Source organism: Pleurodeles waltl, chromosome 5 (assembly GCF_031143425.1).
Source record: "Pleurodeles waltl isolate 20211129_DDA chromosome 5, aPleWal1.hap1.20221129, whole genome shotgun sequence".
NCBI lineage: Eukaryota > Metazoa > Chordata > Amphibia > Caudata > Salamandridae > Pleurodeles > Pleurodeles waltl.
The window spans coordinates 733,242,691-733,263,789 of record NC_090444.1 but is presented as its reverse complement, the minus strand read 5'-3'; the positions used below and the strand labels follow the sequence as shown (position 1 = coordinate 733,263,789).

Genomic DNA, 21,099 nt, shown 5'->3' with positions numbered 1-21,099 from the left:
TGCAGCTATCAGGTTTAACAGCAAAGTAATTTAGTTTTTAAACCTCTGAGGAGGCACAAGTGAAGTCAGGGTGTGGCGGTTTGAGGGAGGAGTAAGCTGGAGTGAAGCCCTAGGCTAAGGAATGTGTTTAATTCTATCAAATACAAATAATGTCAGCAGACAGTGCCCACTGATTGGCGGGAACTGTCTGGTGCCATTTTGCACGCTTCTGTTTCTGCCTGTTACAATGTTACTTGTATCTCAGCATTTGGTTTCACGTGTGTACTTCCTGTGCAGGTGGCTGCTGGTCAGCTGAACGACCACTTCCCGCTGGTGGTGTGGCAGACTGGATCTGGAACTCAGACCAACATGAATGTAAATGAGGTGATCAGCAATAGAGCCATCGAGATACTGGGAGGAACCCTAGGCAGCAAGGACCCTGTGCACCCCAACGACCACGTCAACAAAAGCCAGGTCTGCACCGCGCCTGATCATAAAACTTGCTCAATACCTACTGTTCTGAAACTGAATTGCTGTTAACACTGCTCTCATGTGTTATGTCAACGGTACGTCATAGCGTAGTTCTAGGGAGTGTTTCCCCATCATGTAAAATAGAGCATTGAGGAGCATGTTAATCAAAATGATAATTAGGTATGCCTTGAGCCCAAAAGACAAAACAACATGCAAGCCTTCGCCCCTGCTGCTGCGTATCCCACCCAGAAAAGCATCTTATTTTCTGTAATTGTCGTATACGGTGTAGTGGTTATTCTGCGGATACTCGTGGACTGTTTTAGATATTGTCAAAGTGTTGCTGCTCTTCATTGGTATTAATCTGTGACAAAAATGTAAAATATTGCTTGGATATTGGACTAAATACCAATCCAAGTATGCATAATGACACAGGGTAAATTTTTTGTAGCAGCTCTCGTGAAGCACTTCTATATTTAAGGAACCAGCATCGGTAAAGCCAATAGGTCTGGTCTTAGCAAGCTTGCAATTTTATTTACTTTTTTTTTCTGCAGACGTGTGCAATATATATTAAAAGTGTATAAACGTGGTGTGCATATGTTTGCAACAACAAGAGTGAATAAAAAATTGTGAATCACAAAATGACACCCGCAAAAATGTAAAAAAAAATAAAAAATAAAGTAAAAGCAGAGATTGACCTACCAACCCCAGCTTAGAAATTGACTACTTTCGAGGTGGATGTGCACGCGCACAAAAGCAAAAGACTGTCACAGTGAAGAGAGCCATTGGCAGTAGTAGGTAGAATCAAAATGTGAATGAGGTCCTGATTAAATCTGCGGATGTTGAGAAGCAGATGAAACATGTCAATCTAGAATAGACACACGGGCTCAGTAAGTGCCTCTTTGTGTCGTGTTATGTTTTTAAAAACAACAAGTGATGGACGGAATGTTGAACATTGTCAAACATTCACCCCCAGCACAGTGATCTGGGCCTAAATCCATCGTTTTTTTGCTGCCCATGCCATTCCAGTTTGGACCCAGCCATATGCAAATCAGTCTTGACCCTTTTCTCCATGGGAACAGTCCAGCCCGAACTGCTAGGCCAGGTCTTCCCTGGACTGGAAACAAGCATCCTGGGACCAGTTTCGGGGTTTCACCCCTCCTCAGCCAGGCTAGCTTGAATCCAGTGGCATGGGAAGCACGGGACCCACGTCTGGGTATACCCTTCCCACTTAGGGCGACAAAGCAAAAACAACAAGTGATGGACGGAATGCTGAACATTGTCAAACATTCACCCCCAGTACAGTGATCTGGGCCTAAATCCATCGTTATGTTTTTAACCATATCACACTGCCCATCTAACTAAAAATTTGGGTTAGGGGTCCCTGGAGATATTGTTAACCTTTTCATCTCCTAAGATCTCCCTTAGAATATAAAGAATATCAAACTGCTCCCTCCCTCGGCAAGGTTGAGCCCACCTGCCGGTGAGGAGCTGATAATGAAGTGTGCCACAAGATTATTTTGTGGCTGAGGTTTCTATAAGAACACATGTAATGTGCCTGGTGAGCACTAACGAACGGGGCATAGTAACTTCTTGTTTTGTCAGCCGTTTTCCACGTTTTATGTATATCGGCTCAGGGACTTTTCCCATATAGCTTTTCCCCTCCTCTCCCATTGGTTTTGGTATGACATTTGAACAGACCAAAGGATGAAGAGCGCAAACAAAAGCCTCTATATGTATGTATAACCATATGTATTTTACTATGACTTGTTTTGGGAAAAAATGAGGTTGGCAAGACACCCGAATGTGTCCCCGTGCCAGACTGAAAACAGGCCTTGTTTGCTTTAAGTGTACGAGTGCTGGCATGTCTGCTATGATTTACACCCTCCTAGGCCCCCAGAGGCATGCCTAGATCAGTCAAACAATGGAACATGACAGCAGAAGGTGGTGAGGTAGAGTTGTGAATTAGCTGCCCATGCAGATGTACTGAGTAGCAAGCTCCATGATGGGGTGGGGGGGGGGGGGGTCAGTGACTGATACAGCTCGTTGTGGTGGATGACTATTTTGTTGGAATCTTTTATCGGGTCAGAATAAAGGTGACAGAATGATTCCACCATTGTTAACCATCGGGTATGACTTTGTTCCAAGTTGTTATTGAGGTGATGTGTGCCATTACACACAGGGGCCAGCCAGAAGCAGCTGTGTCTGCATGGACGGTACCGTTAATGATGAGTATCCGATCAAGAAGCTTACAATTGTAAATAAGGTCTCCACTGATTACGTTTAAGGATCATGTTGAAAATTTCTACCTGATATACACTGTTTTACTTTATTTTAACTTTGTTCCTACAGACGCTGCGTTGAACTAAATTTTTGGTCTCTGTGTGAAATGGACTTTAAATGGTTTTCATACAGTATGCCGACTGACTTTAACTTTATTGATGTTTTTAAGCTCAAATCATTGTAATTAACCAAACAATTAAGTGTTCATTCGTTAAAAAAGTGGCTTTTTTGTGGATGGCTGTCGATTTGACAGACAGCTACTGTTCAAGACACAACGTTTTAAGTCCATTTGGAAGGATTTTTAGGGCCAGATGTATCAAGCTCCCGGTTTTCATTTCTTAAATAGCAAATTTTAAGAAATCACTATTTAAGAAATGCAAAATGGGATGTATGAAAATTGCAACTCGGTAATAGCGTTTTCTTAAAATTCACAAACGCTATTACTGAATCGCAATTAGGGAACGGGACTCCATTTATCCCTATTCATTGGGATGAATGGTTTAGCATTACCTAATTTGCAAATTCCTGTTAGGAATTCACAAATTACGTAATGCAAACCCCAGGGTGCTGCGGGCCTAAGGCCCCCTTTAATGCACCCAAAAAAATATTTGCGGACATGTGAAGCGCACACATGCCCTTGGGGCATGCGTGCGCTACATGTCATTTTTAAAAATGCATTTATAATGCACTTTTAAAAATTGCATATGCTTACCACCAAATTGGATTTGGTGGTAAATGCATTTCCTAAATGCCCAATTCGCATTTAGGAAATAATTGATACATGTGCTTTGGAAATCGCAAATAGGAATTCCCTATTTGAGATTTCCTATTAAGAGAATCGCAATTTACAATTCCCTAAATGGAGTCGCAATTTTAAGGAATCGCTATTGTTGCGATTCTTTAAAATTGCACTGCGAATTCCTTTAATAAATCATGAAAGGCGATTTTGCATTTGCAAACAGTGGAATTTTGCGATTTGCACCGTTTGCGAATGCAAAATCGTTTGATACATCTAGCCCCTAAGCTCTTTAACCCAAATCAACATTACATAGTGCAGAGGAGGAGAGAGGCTTCGAGTTGCTACAAACTAACATTTCAGTTCGAATTCAATGTTCCAATTTCAGCTCATAATGTTATTACCTGTTTTGGCAGAGCTCAAACGACACATTTCCCACTGCCATGCATATTGCCGCAGCCAAGGAAGTTCACGAAGTTCTGTTGCCAGGGCTGCAGAAGCTCCACGACGCTCTTGACGCCAAATCGAAGGAGTTCTCTGCCATTATCAAAATTGGCCGCACTCACACCCAGGATGCTGTTCCGCTTTCCCTCGGTCAGGTAAGTCTCGCTGCAGAATGTGGGAAGCTGTGTGCACTCTTGCCTAGGCAGCAATAACTTCTGTGCCAAATGATGCCCAACACATCCTTTAAACGTTGTATTACTCTTTGATCTCTTCACTCAGTGGGTTTTATGCAGCCCCTAACCCTTCCTTACCATATGACACAAATAGGTAGGGAATCGGTAACCTGCGTGGTATTGTTGCTGAACACTCTCCAAGCCAATGAACAAACTCAAGGCCTCGAAGATGCCAAAGGCTCATTCCCTAACCCTTCCGTGCTTGCATGAAGTGACTCTGTTTTACTGGAGTGCATCGTGGTGGGTTGTGTAGGCCACTTTGCATGGAAGGTGATGTCACAGTGGTGAATTGCTTCTGGTCGCCTTGCTTCCCCTGCATCTTTCTCTTGCGTGGATTGGCAAGCTTCTCGAAAAAGCTAAGGTACACAACGTTAAAATTGCCACTTTTTCATAATGGATCTAAAGGATAGACATTTTTATCATGTTTATCGCATTAGGTCATTTTGATGTTTATACTTGAAACGCACAAGCTGTATTAGTATGGAAAAACAGCATTTAGAAAGTCTTACAACAGCTTAAGATCTTTGTACAGAAAGCAATGTGCCAATAAAATTCCATTTTCTTAGACTGATGGTAGATCTCATTACAATGGCATGAAGAATAGGATTCCTTTTTAGTATGTGTCTCTGGTGATTGATTATTTTTCATAAGCCCCCAATGCTTACCAAAATCACCTCCTCTACTTGTCGGTCTTCTGAAAACCTACTGAGAGAGGGAAGCGTGCAGAAAGTGGGGTGCCCCTGGAGTATCGAGTTAGGAACCTCACTTGGTTTCTGAGCCTGTCTTGTCAGTGCTTTAAGTGGGATGAAAAATTTGAGGGCAATGCGAGGTCTAAAAGGGACGTGGCCAGAAAGCATAACTCTGAATCCTTTCCAGGAGACGTGGACAGTGTAATTCGAGACATGACATACAATATGTAAAATTAAAATCCTTGCAGCCTAACCTGTATTTAGGTACCTTTCTGAGTTTTCTGTTACTTAACCCAGACATGAAACACAACTGCAAACGCATATACCTAAATAAGCAAGCCCTATTGGCTTTGTCACTGCTTGTTAGCTGTAAGGGATCAATTAATAACAACTTAAAGATTAGTAAGATCCGTGGAGGGAGTGGTGGCGTTCAGAGGGTTGCCGACGCTCGTTGTTTCTTTTCACACTGCTTTCTTCTAGTCTTTCGTCTAGAAACTTAAGCCTCTTTCCTTCCCACATCTTTCTGAAATTCTCCATTTGCAAAGCCCACTCTTTGCCACGGTTAGCATTGGCACAGTCTGCAACTATCACTGTGCGCTCTGCAGAGAGGCCCAGGATTGGATGTGCATGGAGTCTGCGCTCCTCTGTGACGCACTGGCGGGCACTGGGAGACACTCGCCCTGACTTCAGAGCTCTCTGTTACGAGCCTTCAGAAACAACTACCCAGAATCGGAACTCACTCAGACACTAGAGGCTGCCCAGTTCAAAATATGCATTTTACAAGGCTCGTGTGCTGCAAGAACAAATACAGAAAAATATCTTAAAAGAAAGGGAAAACAAGATGAAATAAAACGTGAAATGTAAACAGGGATTTCATCACTCTGATGCAATACCTTAAGAGTATTTAAAATCGCCAGTGAGAAATCGATCAGCCTTTTGCCAGTAAAGTTAAGGACATTATTGGGGATCGGTTCGAGACTTTGACCCGGCAAAACCCGGCCCACTTAAAGCCCTTTGTCTTCTATGGCCATAAATATTAACAATCTCTTAATATAATTAGTTTCTTTAATTCTGTGGTATTTGAGAATAATTGCAGTTTACAGCAGCTTTACTAATATGCCAATTATTGAAATTTGTTATATTCGGAATAACGCGATTTGCAGTATTTTATTTATATGTTTATGGACCTGTTCATATGAATTTGTGTGGCTTATGGGCACAATTCATTTGACAAAGGCTTCTGTGAAACCGAAACACAGAGTTTGGTGTGACCCTACATTAGATTGCTTTGGGAGTTAGGCGTTTTCCTTCAGGAAACTCATTTTGAATATGTGTTTTGTGTGCTTGTTGGAATAATAGAAAGTGATGCGGCGGCTCACTGGATTAGCAGCACGAGACCCGTCACTTGTAGATTGGACGGGGTCGAACCATTTTGAAGAAAAAACATCCATTGAGAATGAGAACATATTTTTTTGCAGGTAATTCAGACATTTGATGCATATTTGTTAATCATTCTATAAAATGGAGTGCAGCACGTGGACAACCTTTGCTAATGTCTGTTGGCAAAGTGAATACTCAAATAATGTTAATTGCTTGTATGTTGCTTAATATGTCTTGTTTTCCTTTGCGAATAGTTGCCAAAGCAGTAGCCCATGAAGGTTATGCAATGTCAAGTTAAACTGGAGCAATAGATAAATGTATTTTTCATATGTTTAGATTAGCTTTTTTAATCATATTTGTTTTTCTTAAAGGAATTTAGTGGCTATGTACAGCAGATGAAGTACAGCATAGCTAGGATAAAAGCCGCCATGCCCCGGGTGTATGAACTGGCAGCGGGTGGCACTGCGGTTGGCACCGGACTAAACACGAGGATTGGCTTTGCAGAAAAGGTTGCTGCGAAAGTGTCTGACCTCACTGGTAAGGACTGTGGTCGAAGTTAATTTATTGCTGCGTTGCATCCCCCCCCCCTCCCGCAGCACGGAACAACAAATACAGTTGTTTCAAAAGCATGGGAAAACTCTTTCCTTTGAAAGTTGTTCTGTGACTAATTGTTAAATATTTATAAATGTGCTATTTGGGATTAAGAAACTGCAATGCAAACCTTTGAGTCACGTGTGGGCGCAGTCTTGTTTGGGGTGCAGGGGCAGTGTACAAAATATCCTGTGCTTGATGCCAGTTCAAAATGATTGACAGAGGTATTAATTTAGCTCTTTAAACACTACGACAGAGTGAAGATGAGGGTGTGTAGTTACTTTGCAACACACCACATTTTAATAGGTACAGGAGCATTTTAGGATGTGGACCGTGCAGTCCCGAAACGTGGTGCAGATGGTTTTCATGAGACACTGCTCATTACCTCATTTCCGGGGGACCCTGGCACAGATCACATACTTCATTTATATGTTTTTTTTTTTTTTTTTTATAAAACTGCACATCGCCTCATGACTGCTTATGAGCGCAGTGCTGAAGGCCTCGCATTTAAGGAGCTCTGGTCAGCGCCCTTATTGTTTGAGGGTCCTCACTTGCACCCTAATCACTATGGAGCTTTAAAGAAAATCCTCTTATCTAAAGCATAACTGAGCCCACTCCAGCTTGAACATTTGCTGCTGAGCTGATTGAGTAATATCTGAACAGTTTAAGACTGTAATAGAGCCCCTCACTGCTGATGCGCCCTGGCCACGAGCCTCCGAACTGAGACTCCGTTCACAATGTCCTGGCAGCTGAGAGAAGTTGGGTGAAACCTTCGGACTGCCGGGGCCATGGCTGCGACCCCGGTAATTTAGGGGCCTGACAGACACGACTAAAACAGAATGATCCAGTCCAGATTTAGACCCTTACATAAGCGAGGTCCTGTGTGAGAACTCCTTTCTTAATATGTACGAAGAAAAAGCAAACTCATAGATCACAGATACTTAATAAATGTATTAGTAAATGGGTATACATTTGAAAGTGGTGGGAAGATACAGCCGTGTACTCTTGTGAGACTACATTTAGCCAAGGAAATTACAATAAACAATAAAAATGGTTTCTTAAAGCCAGGCTGTCAGCTTGTTATAATCTGATAAGCAGAGTGATCAGCCAGAGAAATAATTCAGAGGAGGAATAAGTGAGTTAGTGGGAGGCAGTGGAGTTGGAGAGAGACTCACTTGAGCCAGGGGTGACCGTACAGCATGTGCTGCTCGTATTTGGAAAGCACACAATATGCAGTAACAAATGACCTGCAATTTGGTTACTTAAACACTCAGTATGAGAAGTCTTAGGTAGATAAAGTCCTCTTTATCCATTCAGGAGATATTGAAAACAGTCATTGATTACTGTTTACCCACAACAGCTTCTTCCCAAGGCTGCAGATAAGACCCTTGACCAGTGTGAGGCAAATGTCACCATAGCCAGCAATCTTAGTATGACGTGTGTGTCTACAACTCACTCTTCTAGAATAGGAATATTACCTTTCACCAGTTTCACCAGGAACATCAATTGCGTCGGCTGATCAGAATCTCTGTTTGAGTAATTTGTTTATGAAGTCACTCTGAGGTGGTGAGCTCTTATTTCATTAATGTCCACTACCTTTTATGTTACTGATATTGGCAGCACGATCTCCATTTCCTTGTGCTGGGCCTTGATCATTTATGAGACCTAAATCCTGTGATACAAACTAGACTTTAAAGTTCATCTTATGACTCCCACCTCAGCAACCCTTCCCCACCCCACTCAACCCCTCCAATCACGTTTTGGGAGATAGTGGATGGATCTAGCGAATGAGGAATGACTGATATCTGCATTCAATAGAGACAGTATCAGCATGTAGAGAAAGAAATGAGACTTAAGAACCGTTGCTGAGTGGATGCGACTTGGGTTATAGAGCATCATTGGAGAGGGGCAAGCATGAGGACAGGCACTCAGTCTGCAACTATCAGGTGGCAAATAATTGCAATGAATGCATTAGTTCTGAATGTTGGAAAATGTGATAATAATGAAAAAAGATAACAATCCAGAGATGAGGGGTGGAGGGTTTGGCCTCCCACAAGTGAACTATCTTGGAAGGTAGATTGGCAATGTTCAGTCACAGGCAGGCACATCCAGGCCATGTGCATGATTCCCAGGCCACAGCGTTTACAACTAGCTTCATTGTTTGTGGATATGGTCATTTCTATGCTTAAATATATAGTGTATTAAACCACATTTTACTCTTTAGGGACATTTCCCAGATTTGGGAGGAACAAAAAGTTCATTCTTCATCTGTATGTGATTTACCCTGGTCCCTCTCCCATTTTCCCATCACTTTCAGGTTATTTTGAGTAATATGTCCGTACATGGAGACGTACAGGTGTGAAATCAGTCATCTGGGGTCACAAGTATTCAATTTGATGTTTTTAGTAGGCTTGGTGTTTGGCCTGGCATCCTTGGCGTTGTTTCTCCTAACTTTTTGCCTTCATGCTTCCTGTTTTTGCTGACTTCATTTTTACTTTCTTTAGGAATCTGCACACTTTACCACTGCCAACCAGTGCTACAACGATCCTGCTCTTTCCCTAAAACGTGGCAACATTGGCTTATCCCCAATTGCCATACTTCATTTACTTATATGTTCCTTGTAGAGTGCTCTATCTATGCCTCGAGCCTGTAAATTAAATGTGCCACTCAACTAATTAGCCTTTTAAACCTGTCTCAGGCCTGTATGTGCAGTTTTACACTGCCATGTCGACCTGGCAAAGTAAAACTTTTGCCAGGCCCAAACCTTCCCTTTGATACATATGTCACCCCTAAGGTAGGCCCTAGGTAGACCCAAGACAGCCCCAAGGGCAGGATGCCATTTATTTAAAAAGTTTGTTTGACATGTCCTGGTAGTAGAAAACTCCTAAATTAGTTTTCCAATAGTGCAAGGCCTACCTCGCCCATATGTTAACATTGGGATTACCTTATTACATCCTATAAGTGTAATTCCCAATCTGGAAGAGATAGACTTTTTGAGTTTGATGTCCTTGGAACCACAAGTTAAAATTCTAACTTATGGGGAAGTTGCATTTGAATTGTAATTCTGAAAATACCACTTTTATAAAACTGGCATTTTCTTACTTTAGCTAGTTGGTGCCTACTGCTTGTCTTTGATCACATCTGGGGTGTGGTGATAGCTGGGCTTTGTGTATTGCTCCTAGACAGCCGCACACAATAGGAGCTTAGGTGTGAATTGATGGGCCATACTGGGCAAGAGGAGAGAGGAGCTGGGAACAGCCTCATATCTGTATAGCCTGTGTCCTGTCAACACACAAAGGGCTACATAGTCCCCTTGTAGTGAGTCTGGAACCAGGGCAGGAGGGGCGGGGACTCTGTGCACTTCAAAGGCATGTCTCCCCACATCAAAGGCCCAACTGGGTATAAGTATTTGACTTCTGACACCACCACTTCAGCATACTTCTGAACCTGTGAATACTCGGCCAGGAAGAACTGCTGCGCATCTGAAGGCTTTCTACTCTGATGGACTGCTATTTGTTCTCCTGCTCTGCTGACCTATGCCTGCTGCCCTCTCGCCTGGGAGTGAGAAGGACTGGACTTGAATCTCTCCAATCCAGATCCCAGAGTGACTCCAGGGACTAGTTGGCTGGCCTCCTGATCTGAAGTCTTAGGAACATAACACATTTCCAGCCACTCTGCTCCTGCATCTGGACTCTGCCATCTGTGACTGCAAAGTGGTACCATCCCAGCCATGGAGCCTTGGAAGTGGATCTTAGGTGTTTGCTCCAGTGGAACTGACGCATCTTCTGTTGCATGGGCAGAACTGACACATTGCTGCTGTTGCATGGACGAAAGTGGTGCATCACTGATGTTGTGTGGAACAGAACCAGCGCATCACCTTTGGAACCGACACCACAGCACTTTCTTTGGTGCAAGGTCCCTGCATCCTGTCGACGATGACACAGACCCACTGCATTGCATCCTTGGTGCCCATCGGAATGAACGTATCTCCTCGACATCAACAAAGTTTAAACCTGCACCCGAACTCCACCGCATCTCGGCACAAACTCATCTCCTCGACTACATGGGGGATATTGATGCATGGTTCAGAAACAACACAATGCTCTGCAACCAGGATTGAAGGTGTTTCGGTTCAGCAGGCCCAGTGGCATTCCTGTAGCCTGCGCTCCATCAGCATCGACCTTAACTTTTGATTTTGTCCAGGTCCGGTGTGACCAGATATTCCCGATTGGTGCTTTTGGCTTCTTTTTTTACAGATTATTATTTACAAATTCATAAGCCAAGTTCTACTTATTGGATTTTGGTCGTTTTTATCTTTTTTTTTTTTACTTATTAAATCAAATTATTTTATTCTAACCTGGTATTGGGAACCTTTTGTGTGGTGTTTTCGCTGTTTTATGTTAGAAGTGTTGCACAAATACTTTGCACGTTGCCTTCAATTGAAGCCTGACTACTCTGTGCCATGCTACCACTGTGTGAACACAGGTTAATTTGGTGTTTGCTTGTGCCCTGTGGTTGCTGCTTGACCATGGCTTACACCCCAGTCAAACAACAACCACATTTCCTACACCAGGCATTGAGTAGAATATAGTAGTTATTGTTTTTTTAGCTCTTAATCTGCAATATAAATGTCAATCGGGGAATTAACCACTTAGTTTAGCCCTAATCTTCACAGTTACGCACCAGATTTTGGTTTAATTGTTGGTGTTAGATGGGAGTTTCCCAGCAGGCGTAGCTATAATGAGCGAAGACTAAACTTGCCTGCCTTAACAAATAGCCTAGTACAAGCCCATCTAGGGTCTGCCACAGTATTCACACTGGTGGTGAACCTGGTAGCTGGTGGTCATTATGCCAATGTGAGTGCCACAAGATTTATAATGTCTGTTTCTCTCACGAGATGGCACAGGAAGGAAGGCAGATAGTACCAAAAGTGTGCCTCAGCACAAAAACAGTATAATTCGAAGTCGGGGTCTGAGGCCACCAGCCTCCTATATTATATGGTTTCTCCAAAACCTTTCCATGGAAATTGGTAGAAAAGGTACATTCAGCTGACAGGTCTGCAAACTTCTCTTTCTGGGTAAAATGGATCTTTAATAGCCGAGATGCAAGGTTATCACAGCTGTGTACACAAGAGATTGACTCAAAGAGAAAATAACAATCAGCATAACACCATACTGTATCTTTGGCTATGAAATAAAAGGCTAAAAGTTGTGATTTTATACATGAGGTTAACAAAAGCAAACCACACTGTGCATATACATTCTCAGTACTTCTCAGTCATTAGCATCTTCTGGTACAGTAAAAAGTGTTTTGCTTGCATACACTCCTGCACCGTCTGCATGTTGGAGACCTCAAAATATACATTGTGGTGATCTAAAACATCATCATACAATATGCGAAAAACAGCGATATATAACATATAATGTGAAATCAATATAAAAGACTGTGATTGACACTTTGTTCTTTTTGGTCATTAACATTATTTGATCTGTATACAGTATTGCTAGTAATTTGGCTAAACACTTCTTATAGGTAAATGCTCATATGCAACAAATACATTTATTATTAAAATTCAAAGTATACAGTTCATCCCCCATAATAAGGAATGTGTGATTCCCAGCCTAGATGTACACTTTTATGTTACTCCTCATAACCTAGTCTAGATAGCAATAGGGTGATGAATAGCATTTTCAGGAAAATTGTCAAATATAGTGTAAGTTTTCCCTTTCCCTTAAAATGTGCCAGTCATGTTATTACCACCACGTGGTGTTCATATCAACTACCAGTCTCTTCCCTTCATTTTGAGGAAACGCTACACAAATCCACTTTGCATAGGGCTTTGTTCCCAGTTGGACATTGGTGATTACTATGAGTGATTGCTTTCCATGACTCATCATTTTTGGTCAGCAACATCACTTTAAGGTTTTGGTACTGGTAAGGATTAGTATGAGAACCTTTGATATGTGAGTGATGTCAGTGCCAACCTTGAGAATGCCTTTCACATTTCAGTACAACCTAACCCATTTAAAGACATAGGAAAAATACTTTCAGAATGGACTTTAAAAAATGCAAGTGAACACCTTGTGCAGGCGTATTGCCACAGTGTACAATGTAGTGTGTATAACAAAAATACTTTATTATTCTCACTGTGGAAATACACCTGCACAGGGTGTTCACTTGCATTTTTAAAGCCCATTCTGAAAGATTGTTTCCTATGTTAAAGACAAAGATATACCTTCCCAAGGACCGTTCATTTCATATGATCGACTGTGCATCAAATGCAGTTTGCGCCTTCAATCCCTGCTCCACAATATGCACAATTTCTTATAACGGAAGAAAATGTAACTTTCAAACTTGTATTTTTTATTTTTTTTATCTATCTCTGTCCTTGATCCTTTTGTGAGATCCTTGTCCTTTAATCATTATCTTGATTGATTCTTGCATGTGGCTTTACTGCAATCTGACATCAGAGGTAGTTATGTCGCTTGGGAATGCCATCATCTCACACTGTTTTGTTTTGTTTTTAATGGGAAGGGACCCTTTGGGAGTGATACTTCAGAGTTATCCAATGTTTAAAAGGTCAAATGATAGAGTTTGAGCCCAAATATCTTATACTACTTATGTGTCTTGGCATGACCTCGCCATAATCGAACAAAGTCTGCAATTGAGGGCTATTTTATATGTAGTGCAGAGTGAACTGTTCCTTATGTCAAACATTATGGGCCATCTAATCAATACATTGAGAAAAAATTCTATTAGAGCTGCTGTTGTCAGGAGTACCCAAGGGTTAGCCTCTCAATCAATCAATGAATCAGAGTTTTTCAAAGCACAGCTACTCACCCGTTAGGGTCTCAAGGCGATTGGGTGGGGGGAGGGGGTGTACCAGAGCTGGATTAAAAAAGCCATGTCTTCAGTTCCTTCGTGCAGCTGGGGAGGGAGGTGGTTTGTCTTATGTGGATGGGTAGGGCATTCCAAGAGGTGGCGGCGAGGTAGGAGAAGGAGCGTCCTCCTGTTCTGGTTTTCCGGATGCGGGGTACTTAGTTGGGCTGAGCATAGGGTCCTGTGGAGTACGTGGAAGTTGAGTCGCTGGTTAAGGTAGGCAGGTCTGGTGTTGTGGAGAGCTTTGTGTGCGTAGGTGAGGATTTTGAAAGTGATTCTTTTCTCAGTGGGGAGCCAGTGCAGTGCGTAGGTATTGAGATGTGGCAGTGTCAGCGTAGGTCGAGGCTCAATCTGGCGGCATTATGGGTGTTTTGCAATTTGCTGGTGAGTTTTTTGTTGATTCCGGAATCGAGTGTATTGCCGTAGTCTGCTGTGATGAGGCCGTGTGTGACGGTCTTTCTATGCTCAAGGGGGATCCATTTGAAGATCTTGCGTAGGAGGCAGAGATCCCATGTAGGAGACCCCACCCCCATGCACTACAGGGTAGTGCTAAAGACATTTTAAAACATGTCTTTAGGGTGTTGTTTCATATTATGCATGCAGTCAGTCACTATCTTCTCGCTGTTGTGGCACTACAAATATAGATACACAAACATCGGCCTCCAAAAGCCTTTGGCGCTGAATAAACATTTGTTTCTACTGGACTTCATTAAGCACAACACGTCACCAAAACTCTGGACATAACCACAACTATTCACCCCTCCCTCCCCACATAAAATATTGAGTAATCATGAAAAGAGTATATATTACGTTTATGCAGTAAACCTCCTAACTTGCTAGAAATGTGAACAAAAATATAAATCTTTCCTTACTGGTCTTGACAGTCGATTTGGAGAAACAACATGAAATCAATGACTTATCCTCCCCCTTGCCTGCTCATCATTTCCTCTGAAGAAAAATGATGTAGGCGCCCTTATTACTAGATGCTAGCATGACAGATGGTGCAGAGGTTTCATCTAGAAAAGGGAATCGTTAACAATCCTACTCTGTATAAGCACGCTTCACGTTCCTATTTCCTATATTCACTTACTATGACACCTTTTAACATCCCCAAAGTAACATTGTCAGCTTGGTTGTGCCATCCCTTCATTGGCTTACTTCAAAACTAATTTTATTCCATATGATTTGAGAAATATCCAAGGTAAATTCTAAAACGCACACGAAACTCAATCAAAACATTATCAGAAGTTACAAGTTAAATCATGAATAATAAAAAAGAATGAAAATCAGTGAACATGACATTAACAAGAGGCATATAGGTCAGTTTGCTGTTAAATCCTCCTGTCTCCCCAAAGAATTCGAGAACAGTGTTTGCATCTGGTTGATTTTACTCATTCAGGCCGTTAGATGCGTTTCTATCCCAGACATCTCGTAGGTACGTCTCCTGGCCTGTCTTAGTGTAGTCATCAGACTTACAGAAGAATGAGTTTATCCACCTCGTAAGTGGAGCCCAGATTTGAGACGACTTCTGGTTGAAGCAGTGCGAGTCCAAGACACTTAACATGCTTTAGGAATTCCAGCCAGTCCGTATACTGTGGAGGTACTGTCTGAATCCAGTTTTTACATATTTTCCTCCTAGGCAGCAGTCTCATGTAAAACAGGAGCTTACGTGATTTTGGTGATAGTGTGGTATTCTTTCCCATCTTTCTTCCTCCAAAATCCCAAGTACAATTAGAGTAGGGCTTACCTCTATAGTTTCTTGAAGTATTTCAGATATAGTCTTGGGCTTACCTCCATAGTTTCTTGAAGTATTTCAGATATAGTCTTGGGCTTACCTCCATAGTTTCTTGAAGTATTTCAGATATAGTCGTGGGCTAACCTCTATAGTTTCTTGAAGTATCTCAGATATATCTTAGGCTTACCTCCATAGTTTCTTGAAGTATCTCAGATATAGTCTTGCCCACTTTAAGCAGCAGAATGTTTGCAATTTCTTACAGGCCACGAACATATTCTTGTAACCCGACATATTTTCTCTACCTTTTGGACAACAATCATTCAAACGTTTTCCACACTTCACCTGTTTTGCGTAGTGGCCCTATATGCACGTTTATTGCCTCAAACACCAAGAAAGACAACCAGAACCCTCAAAGCAGTTACAAACAAATATAAGACGAGGTGCAGAGCCGAATTATTCTTCCTCATTTATTGGGCAGATGCCAAGGTACCTTGCACTCGGAAGCCCAAAACCGTAAATTCAAGAGCTAAGGTGACCACCAGTCCGTAATTTTCATGGACTGCCTGTAATTTCACCCTCATGTCCGTTGTCCATAGTAAAAAGTTTAATGGACAGCATTTGTTCGTAAATTTGACCTTTCAGCTAAAGGACGCATTCCTCTACTGAAGTTGAAGGGAGGACGTCTCCTTTTCTGTATTCCCAAAACAAGTTTTCTTCCAGGGTGCCTGCTTCCCAGAAAGAAATGTAAATGTGTGCATTTGGTTACATTTGCAATGGTAAAAGTTACTCTGGACATACGATAGTCCTTAATTGATGGAATCACTTTAAGCTTTGCGTGACAACAATATTTTCCTTTTTGAGAAGTACTGAAAGGACGCTACAAGCTGAGCTGTGGAGTGCATGCTTTTAATGGAAAGTTATAAAAAGCTTTGAATTCAGTATAATCTATATATTACTGAAATATATACTTTAGAAGCTCTGCTTGTAATAATTTAAATTTATATGACCATTGTGTGGCAGACTATTATATATTCCATGTAACGGTCGTTTAAAATGTCGAATTACATATTCAGATTGCATTGATGGACCTCTGAGCTCTAAAAATACAAGTCACTTCTCTCAACTACACCAACAGGATTAAATTCGATGGGACTTTGGTTGCACACATAGGCGTCTGTAGTGATTGCATTAACCAATACAGGTTTCATGACATAAAATAATGCATTCCCACTGTATAGTTTAGCTTTAATTCATTTTTCATTTGGGGTGTGTGTTATTTTGTATGTAGTTATTTGATGGTGAAAGATCAACAAAATATTTACAGGATATTTTATTTTATTAACGCCTTTGATTCCCCCCTCTGTGTTCACTGACCCATGTCCCCCTTGCAGTATTCATACTTTTTAAATGCTGTTCGACTGCCGCTTTGAATTGTTATGTAGGCTCAGATTTAACATTTTTTTCACTCGACGCAGCAAAACAACTTGCTGCGCTGGGTGAAGGGAGAGGGCAGGAATATGCCATATCAAAATAGGGTGCATTCCTGTCCTTTACCTGCACTAATGCACAATCTGCAGCCTAGTGCCAACACAGATAACCTTGTGCAGTGGTGCACGGATGCTTGTGTTGCAGGCAGGATTGTTTTTGTGCAGGACAGGACACCTTCCTGCATGAAACACTGCTTATAGGCATTTTCTTCTTTCTGAGTGTGCTGAAGGATGCAGCACACTCAGAAGGAGGAAAGAACAAGGAGAAATGAATATATTTCTCCTTGTTGTGCCTCTCCTGTGAAGGAACAACTCTAATGCATTCCCAGGTCTACCAGGGTTGGTAAATCTGGGAGTCCTTAGAATACATGGGTGTATGTGTGGGAACATCCAAGCTCACCCTTGGAATGCCTTACCCGCATAATGTAACACAGGGATACGACTTGTCCTGTCTTGCACTGTAACAGATTTACCAAGCCATGCAGGGTGCATCTGCATAGCATGGTAAATCTCATTTTAGGTTTTGCGTTGGCCTGTGTGGCCAAGGGAAATGCAAGACCCTCCTAAATCTGCCCTGTAATCTCTTAAAAAGCCAGTGATATTAGGATATGGTGTCCTGCCTTCCCTTACCTTCATTATGTACCTTTTTTAGGGTTGTGGCTGCAAGTGCATGCGATAGGGCATGCGTCTCACTTGCGAGACTCTGTTGTGTATAGTGAAAGGCTTGGAGCCTCACTCTTGCTTACCATCTGTTGGCTTGAGTGGCACTCTTCTTTACAGCCTAATAATTCGTCACTGCAGGCCAAGCATCATTTCCGTTACAGCAGGGACCAAGCACTGATTGATTCAACTTAATCAATGTCCGTCCGCTGCGCCTGATGTGATTGAGGTACTATTTTGTTCTTTTAGGTTCTAGTGCTCTGCAGACAGAAGGTTCTTGACTGGCAAAAACGTGCCCGGCAGGACAAATAAAACTGCAGAGTTTTATTTTTTAGAACTAACTTTATTTTATTTTGTCAGGTCGTCTTTTCTCACTCTGCACTCAGGTTTCCTTTTATTTTTGCTTGTGGGTGCTGTTCCCAAAAGATGACGATTATCTTGTTCTAAATATTGTAAAGCAACATTGTTTCATTATTATATGGAATTTCTGAAATGGTGCTTTAACACATATTGTGCAGCACCACCAATCCAACTAACTCCAATCTGCTCCACTGCAATCCACCCCACCTCACCCCCCCACCAGTCCACCCGACTCCAAACCAAACCATTATTCCCAATCCACTCCAACTCACCTACTTCAATCCTCCCAACCCACCTCAATTTAATCTGACCAACTCCAATTTACCCCTGTCCAATCAAAACAACTTTCCCCACTCCACTCTGCCCCACTCCATTCCAAAGCAATTGGTCGCACTCCAATCTGCCCCATTCCAATCCTAAACAATACACCCCACTTCAATCCAATCCACCTCACCCCAGTCCAATCCAACCCACTCCATCCCAATCCAATCCCCTCAATCCACCCCACATCAACCTGATCCACCACATTCTAATCCACACTAGTACAGTCTGACCCTTTCTAATCTGCTCCACTCCAAACTTAAATAATCTGCCCCACTCCAATTCAAAACAATCTACCCCCACTCCAGTTTACCCCACTTCACTCTAATCCATCCTACTCCACTCAGTTCACCCCACTCTGCTTCAATCCAGTCCACCCCACTACCTCCATGCACTCCCACCCACTCAACCCTATTCCACCCCACTTAACCACACTTTACAACACTCTGTCTACTCCCCTCTACGTCACTGTGCTCCACCTATTCCACTCCGCAAACCCACTCTATGGCACTCTACTCCCCCACTTCACTCTGACACTCCACTCCACTAACTTTTAGCCATGCTGAACAGCAGTCCCACTAGTGTACAGCATGGCAAAAGAGCTATTGGCTTTGGCAGTGCGTATTCTTTTTTAGTTATTGTGTCAGATTATCCTGTGATCTGTATTTATTTAATAGAGTGTACTAATACAATTACAGAATTGTACCAGAACACTGTCTTCTAGTTCTAAAGGGGATTGGGATAAAGAAATTAACATAGTCAGTGACTTTAAGTGCACTATGTGTAACCGGGAAGCCTGTGTTAAAATCCCGGATTCCCTGCATAAATAAAATTGTAGGATCTTTATTTGATAATGATATTTGAGAGCTCTTTCAAGTAATTCAGATTAAGATGGACTGTGTACAAAAACTCACTTGTATGTTTTATTAGCCTGTCATGTTCCACCATCCATAACAATAATTAGCCATGAAGGGACACCAGATAATTGCTTCACTTTGTTCACTCCTAGTGTTGTCAAGAGGGTGTGTTAAGGAATATTATAAGTTTCATGTATTCACTTCAAATAAACATTAATGCAAAGTTCTGATTTAACATACTGAATTGAAACACTACTATATATATATTTTAAAGATTGTATTGCTGTATGCCATAAAGAGGTTACATCGTATGATGGAAGTCAGGTATGTAGCAAAAGATTCCATCTTACATTTACAGAGTTCGGCTACTTATATTTATGAGAAGTTAGCACACAATTTTTAAAATGTTCTGTGTAACAAACTAGGCCATAATAAGCTGTTTATTCCCATCTTCCCGCCCAGTCCCCACTACCTTAACTATCAGTGTAGGGAAGCAGAGCAATGAACCATGTGGTGCTTAAAAGAAAGTGTTCTAGTGTGGAAATCCAGCAGTGCGTTGGAGATAGGTGCCCTTAGACCACTGTTATGTAGTTACCTAAATTTGGAAAGAACAACTAGTGCGTAGAAACCAAGAGTGTGTGTGTCAGGGGTGGCTTACAGGGGAAGTGTATTAAACTTGGTGCAATCTTTAAAGCCTTCCACCAAAATATCTCACTTCTGTGCAATAAAATATTTTCTCAGACCACTCATTCCTCCCTGTGTAATATGGTGTTCTCAGACCAAGAGCGCAAGTCCTTGGTCGAACTTACGCTAGTCGGAAGAAAAGGTTCCTTCCAGTTCAGTGTAATATTGTGTTTTACTAGAAGGAGAGCAGGTCAAGGAAGTTGGTGGAGGGTTTCTCGAACATAGGCGGGAGAATATGCCGAATAGGACAATGTCTGGGGAATTCATTAGTTCACAGCTCATCTTGGTTGACCGCACCTCAGCAACTCTCTGGCAGTATAAAAGAGAATGGGGCAAGACCAAAGCACATGAAGAACATGACCTCTAATTGCGTACAAGGACAAATGCAACTACAGCTCCTTGGTATATTTGGCAATTCGGGCAGTAGTAAGGTAGTCTCAGTTCAGAAAATTACACTGAATATACTTAAAACGGAAGCCACGGAATACTTTATGGGGATATTCCAATACTTTAGCCCAGTCCGCGTTATGCAGAGATTTGGCCAGGTCAATCTCCCAGTCAGTAATGTTTCCCAAACTGTATGTCATAGGTTTTTAAATGTTTAGAAACATAATCAAAATGTTGCTGTTGCTTTCTTTCCGAGAAAGATTGGGTCAATTTGGATAGTGTGGATGCCCTTGACACCATGCTCAAGGGCATTCATTTACTACTGATCAAGGACATATTGTGCCACTTGAACATAGCATCCCTAGAGGCAATCACATAAAGATCATAGTGAATAAATAGTGCTATGTATGTAGAAAATAGTAAATACATGCACTGATAAAGTAGTCTTGTGAGGCCTGTCCTCTGATGTGTCAGTAAATTTGACCCTTTGTCCTGAATGTTTTGCATTCCGTTCCAGAATTTGCCTCCATACCAGGTGGTCACCCTATCAAGAGCAATGTGAAAAAAGCAGCGCCTTAAAACTAATACGCTTCAATATATGTTGCCATAAATGAGTGCTACACTTGGGTAATGTCATACCACATTTTTCTTTTCTGTAGCTCAAATAATTAGTCTCCACTAGCCAGAGGGACTGAAATCTTCTGAGCTGTATAAATAAAGCACAAAAATGTGGTGTCTTAGCACATTATATGGAATACAATTCAAAGGAAGTTATGTTCCATCTGAAAGTGCATGCAGATTACAATTTATCCTATGTTCCTCACAAAACGCTTATTGAACATAACACCACAAATAATAACAATAATAAATTACAATGACAGTATGGTTATAATTAACAACACTAAACCGACATGCACAAAAATGAT

General features: G+C 41.8%; 1 protein-coding gene across 1 annotated transcript in view; it reads left to right on the top strand.

Moving 5' to 3' along the window:
• The window catches only part of FH (fumarate hydratase), a 133,343-nt gene that overhangs the window by 52,800 nt on the left and 59,444 nt on the right, over positions 1–21,099 (top strand). The window contains exons 4-6 of the mRNA XM_069234690.1: positions 277–453; positions 3,883–4,065; positions 6,584–6,749. Coding sequence (XP_069090791.1) covers positions 277–453; positions 3,883–4,065; positions 6,584–6,749 — 526 coding nt within the window. The remainder of the gene's footprint in view (positions 1–276; positions 454–3,882; positions 4,066–6,583; positions 6,750–21,099) is intronic.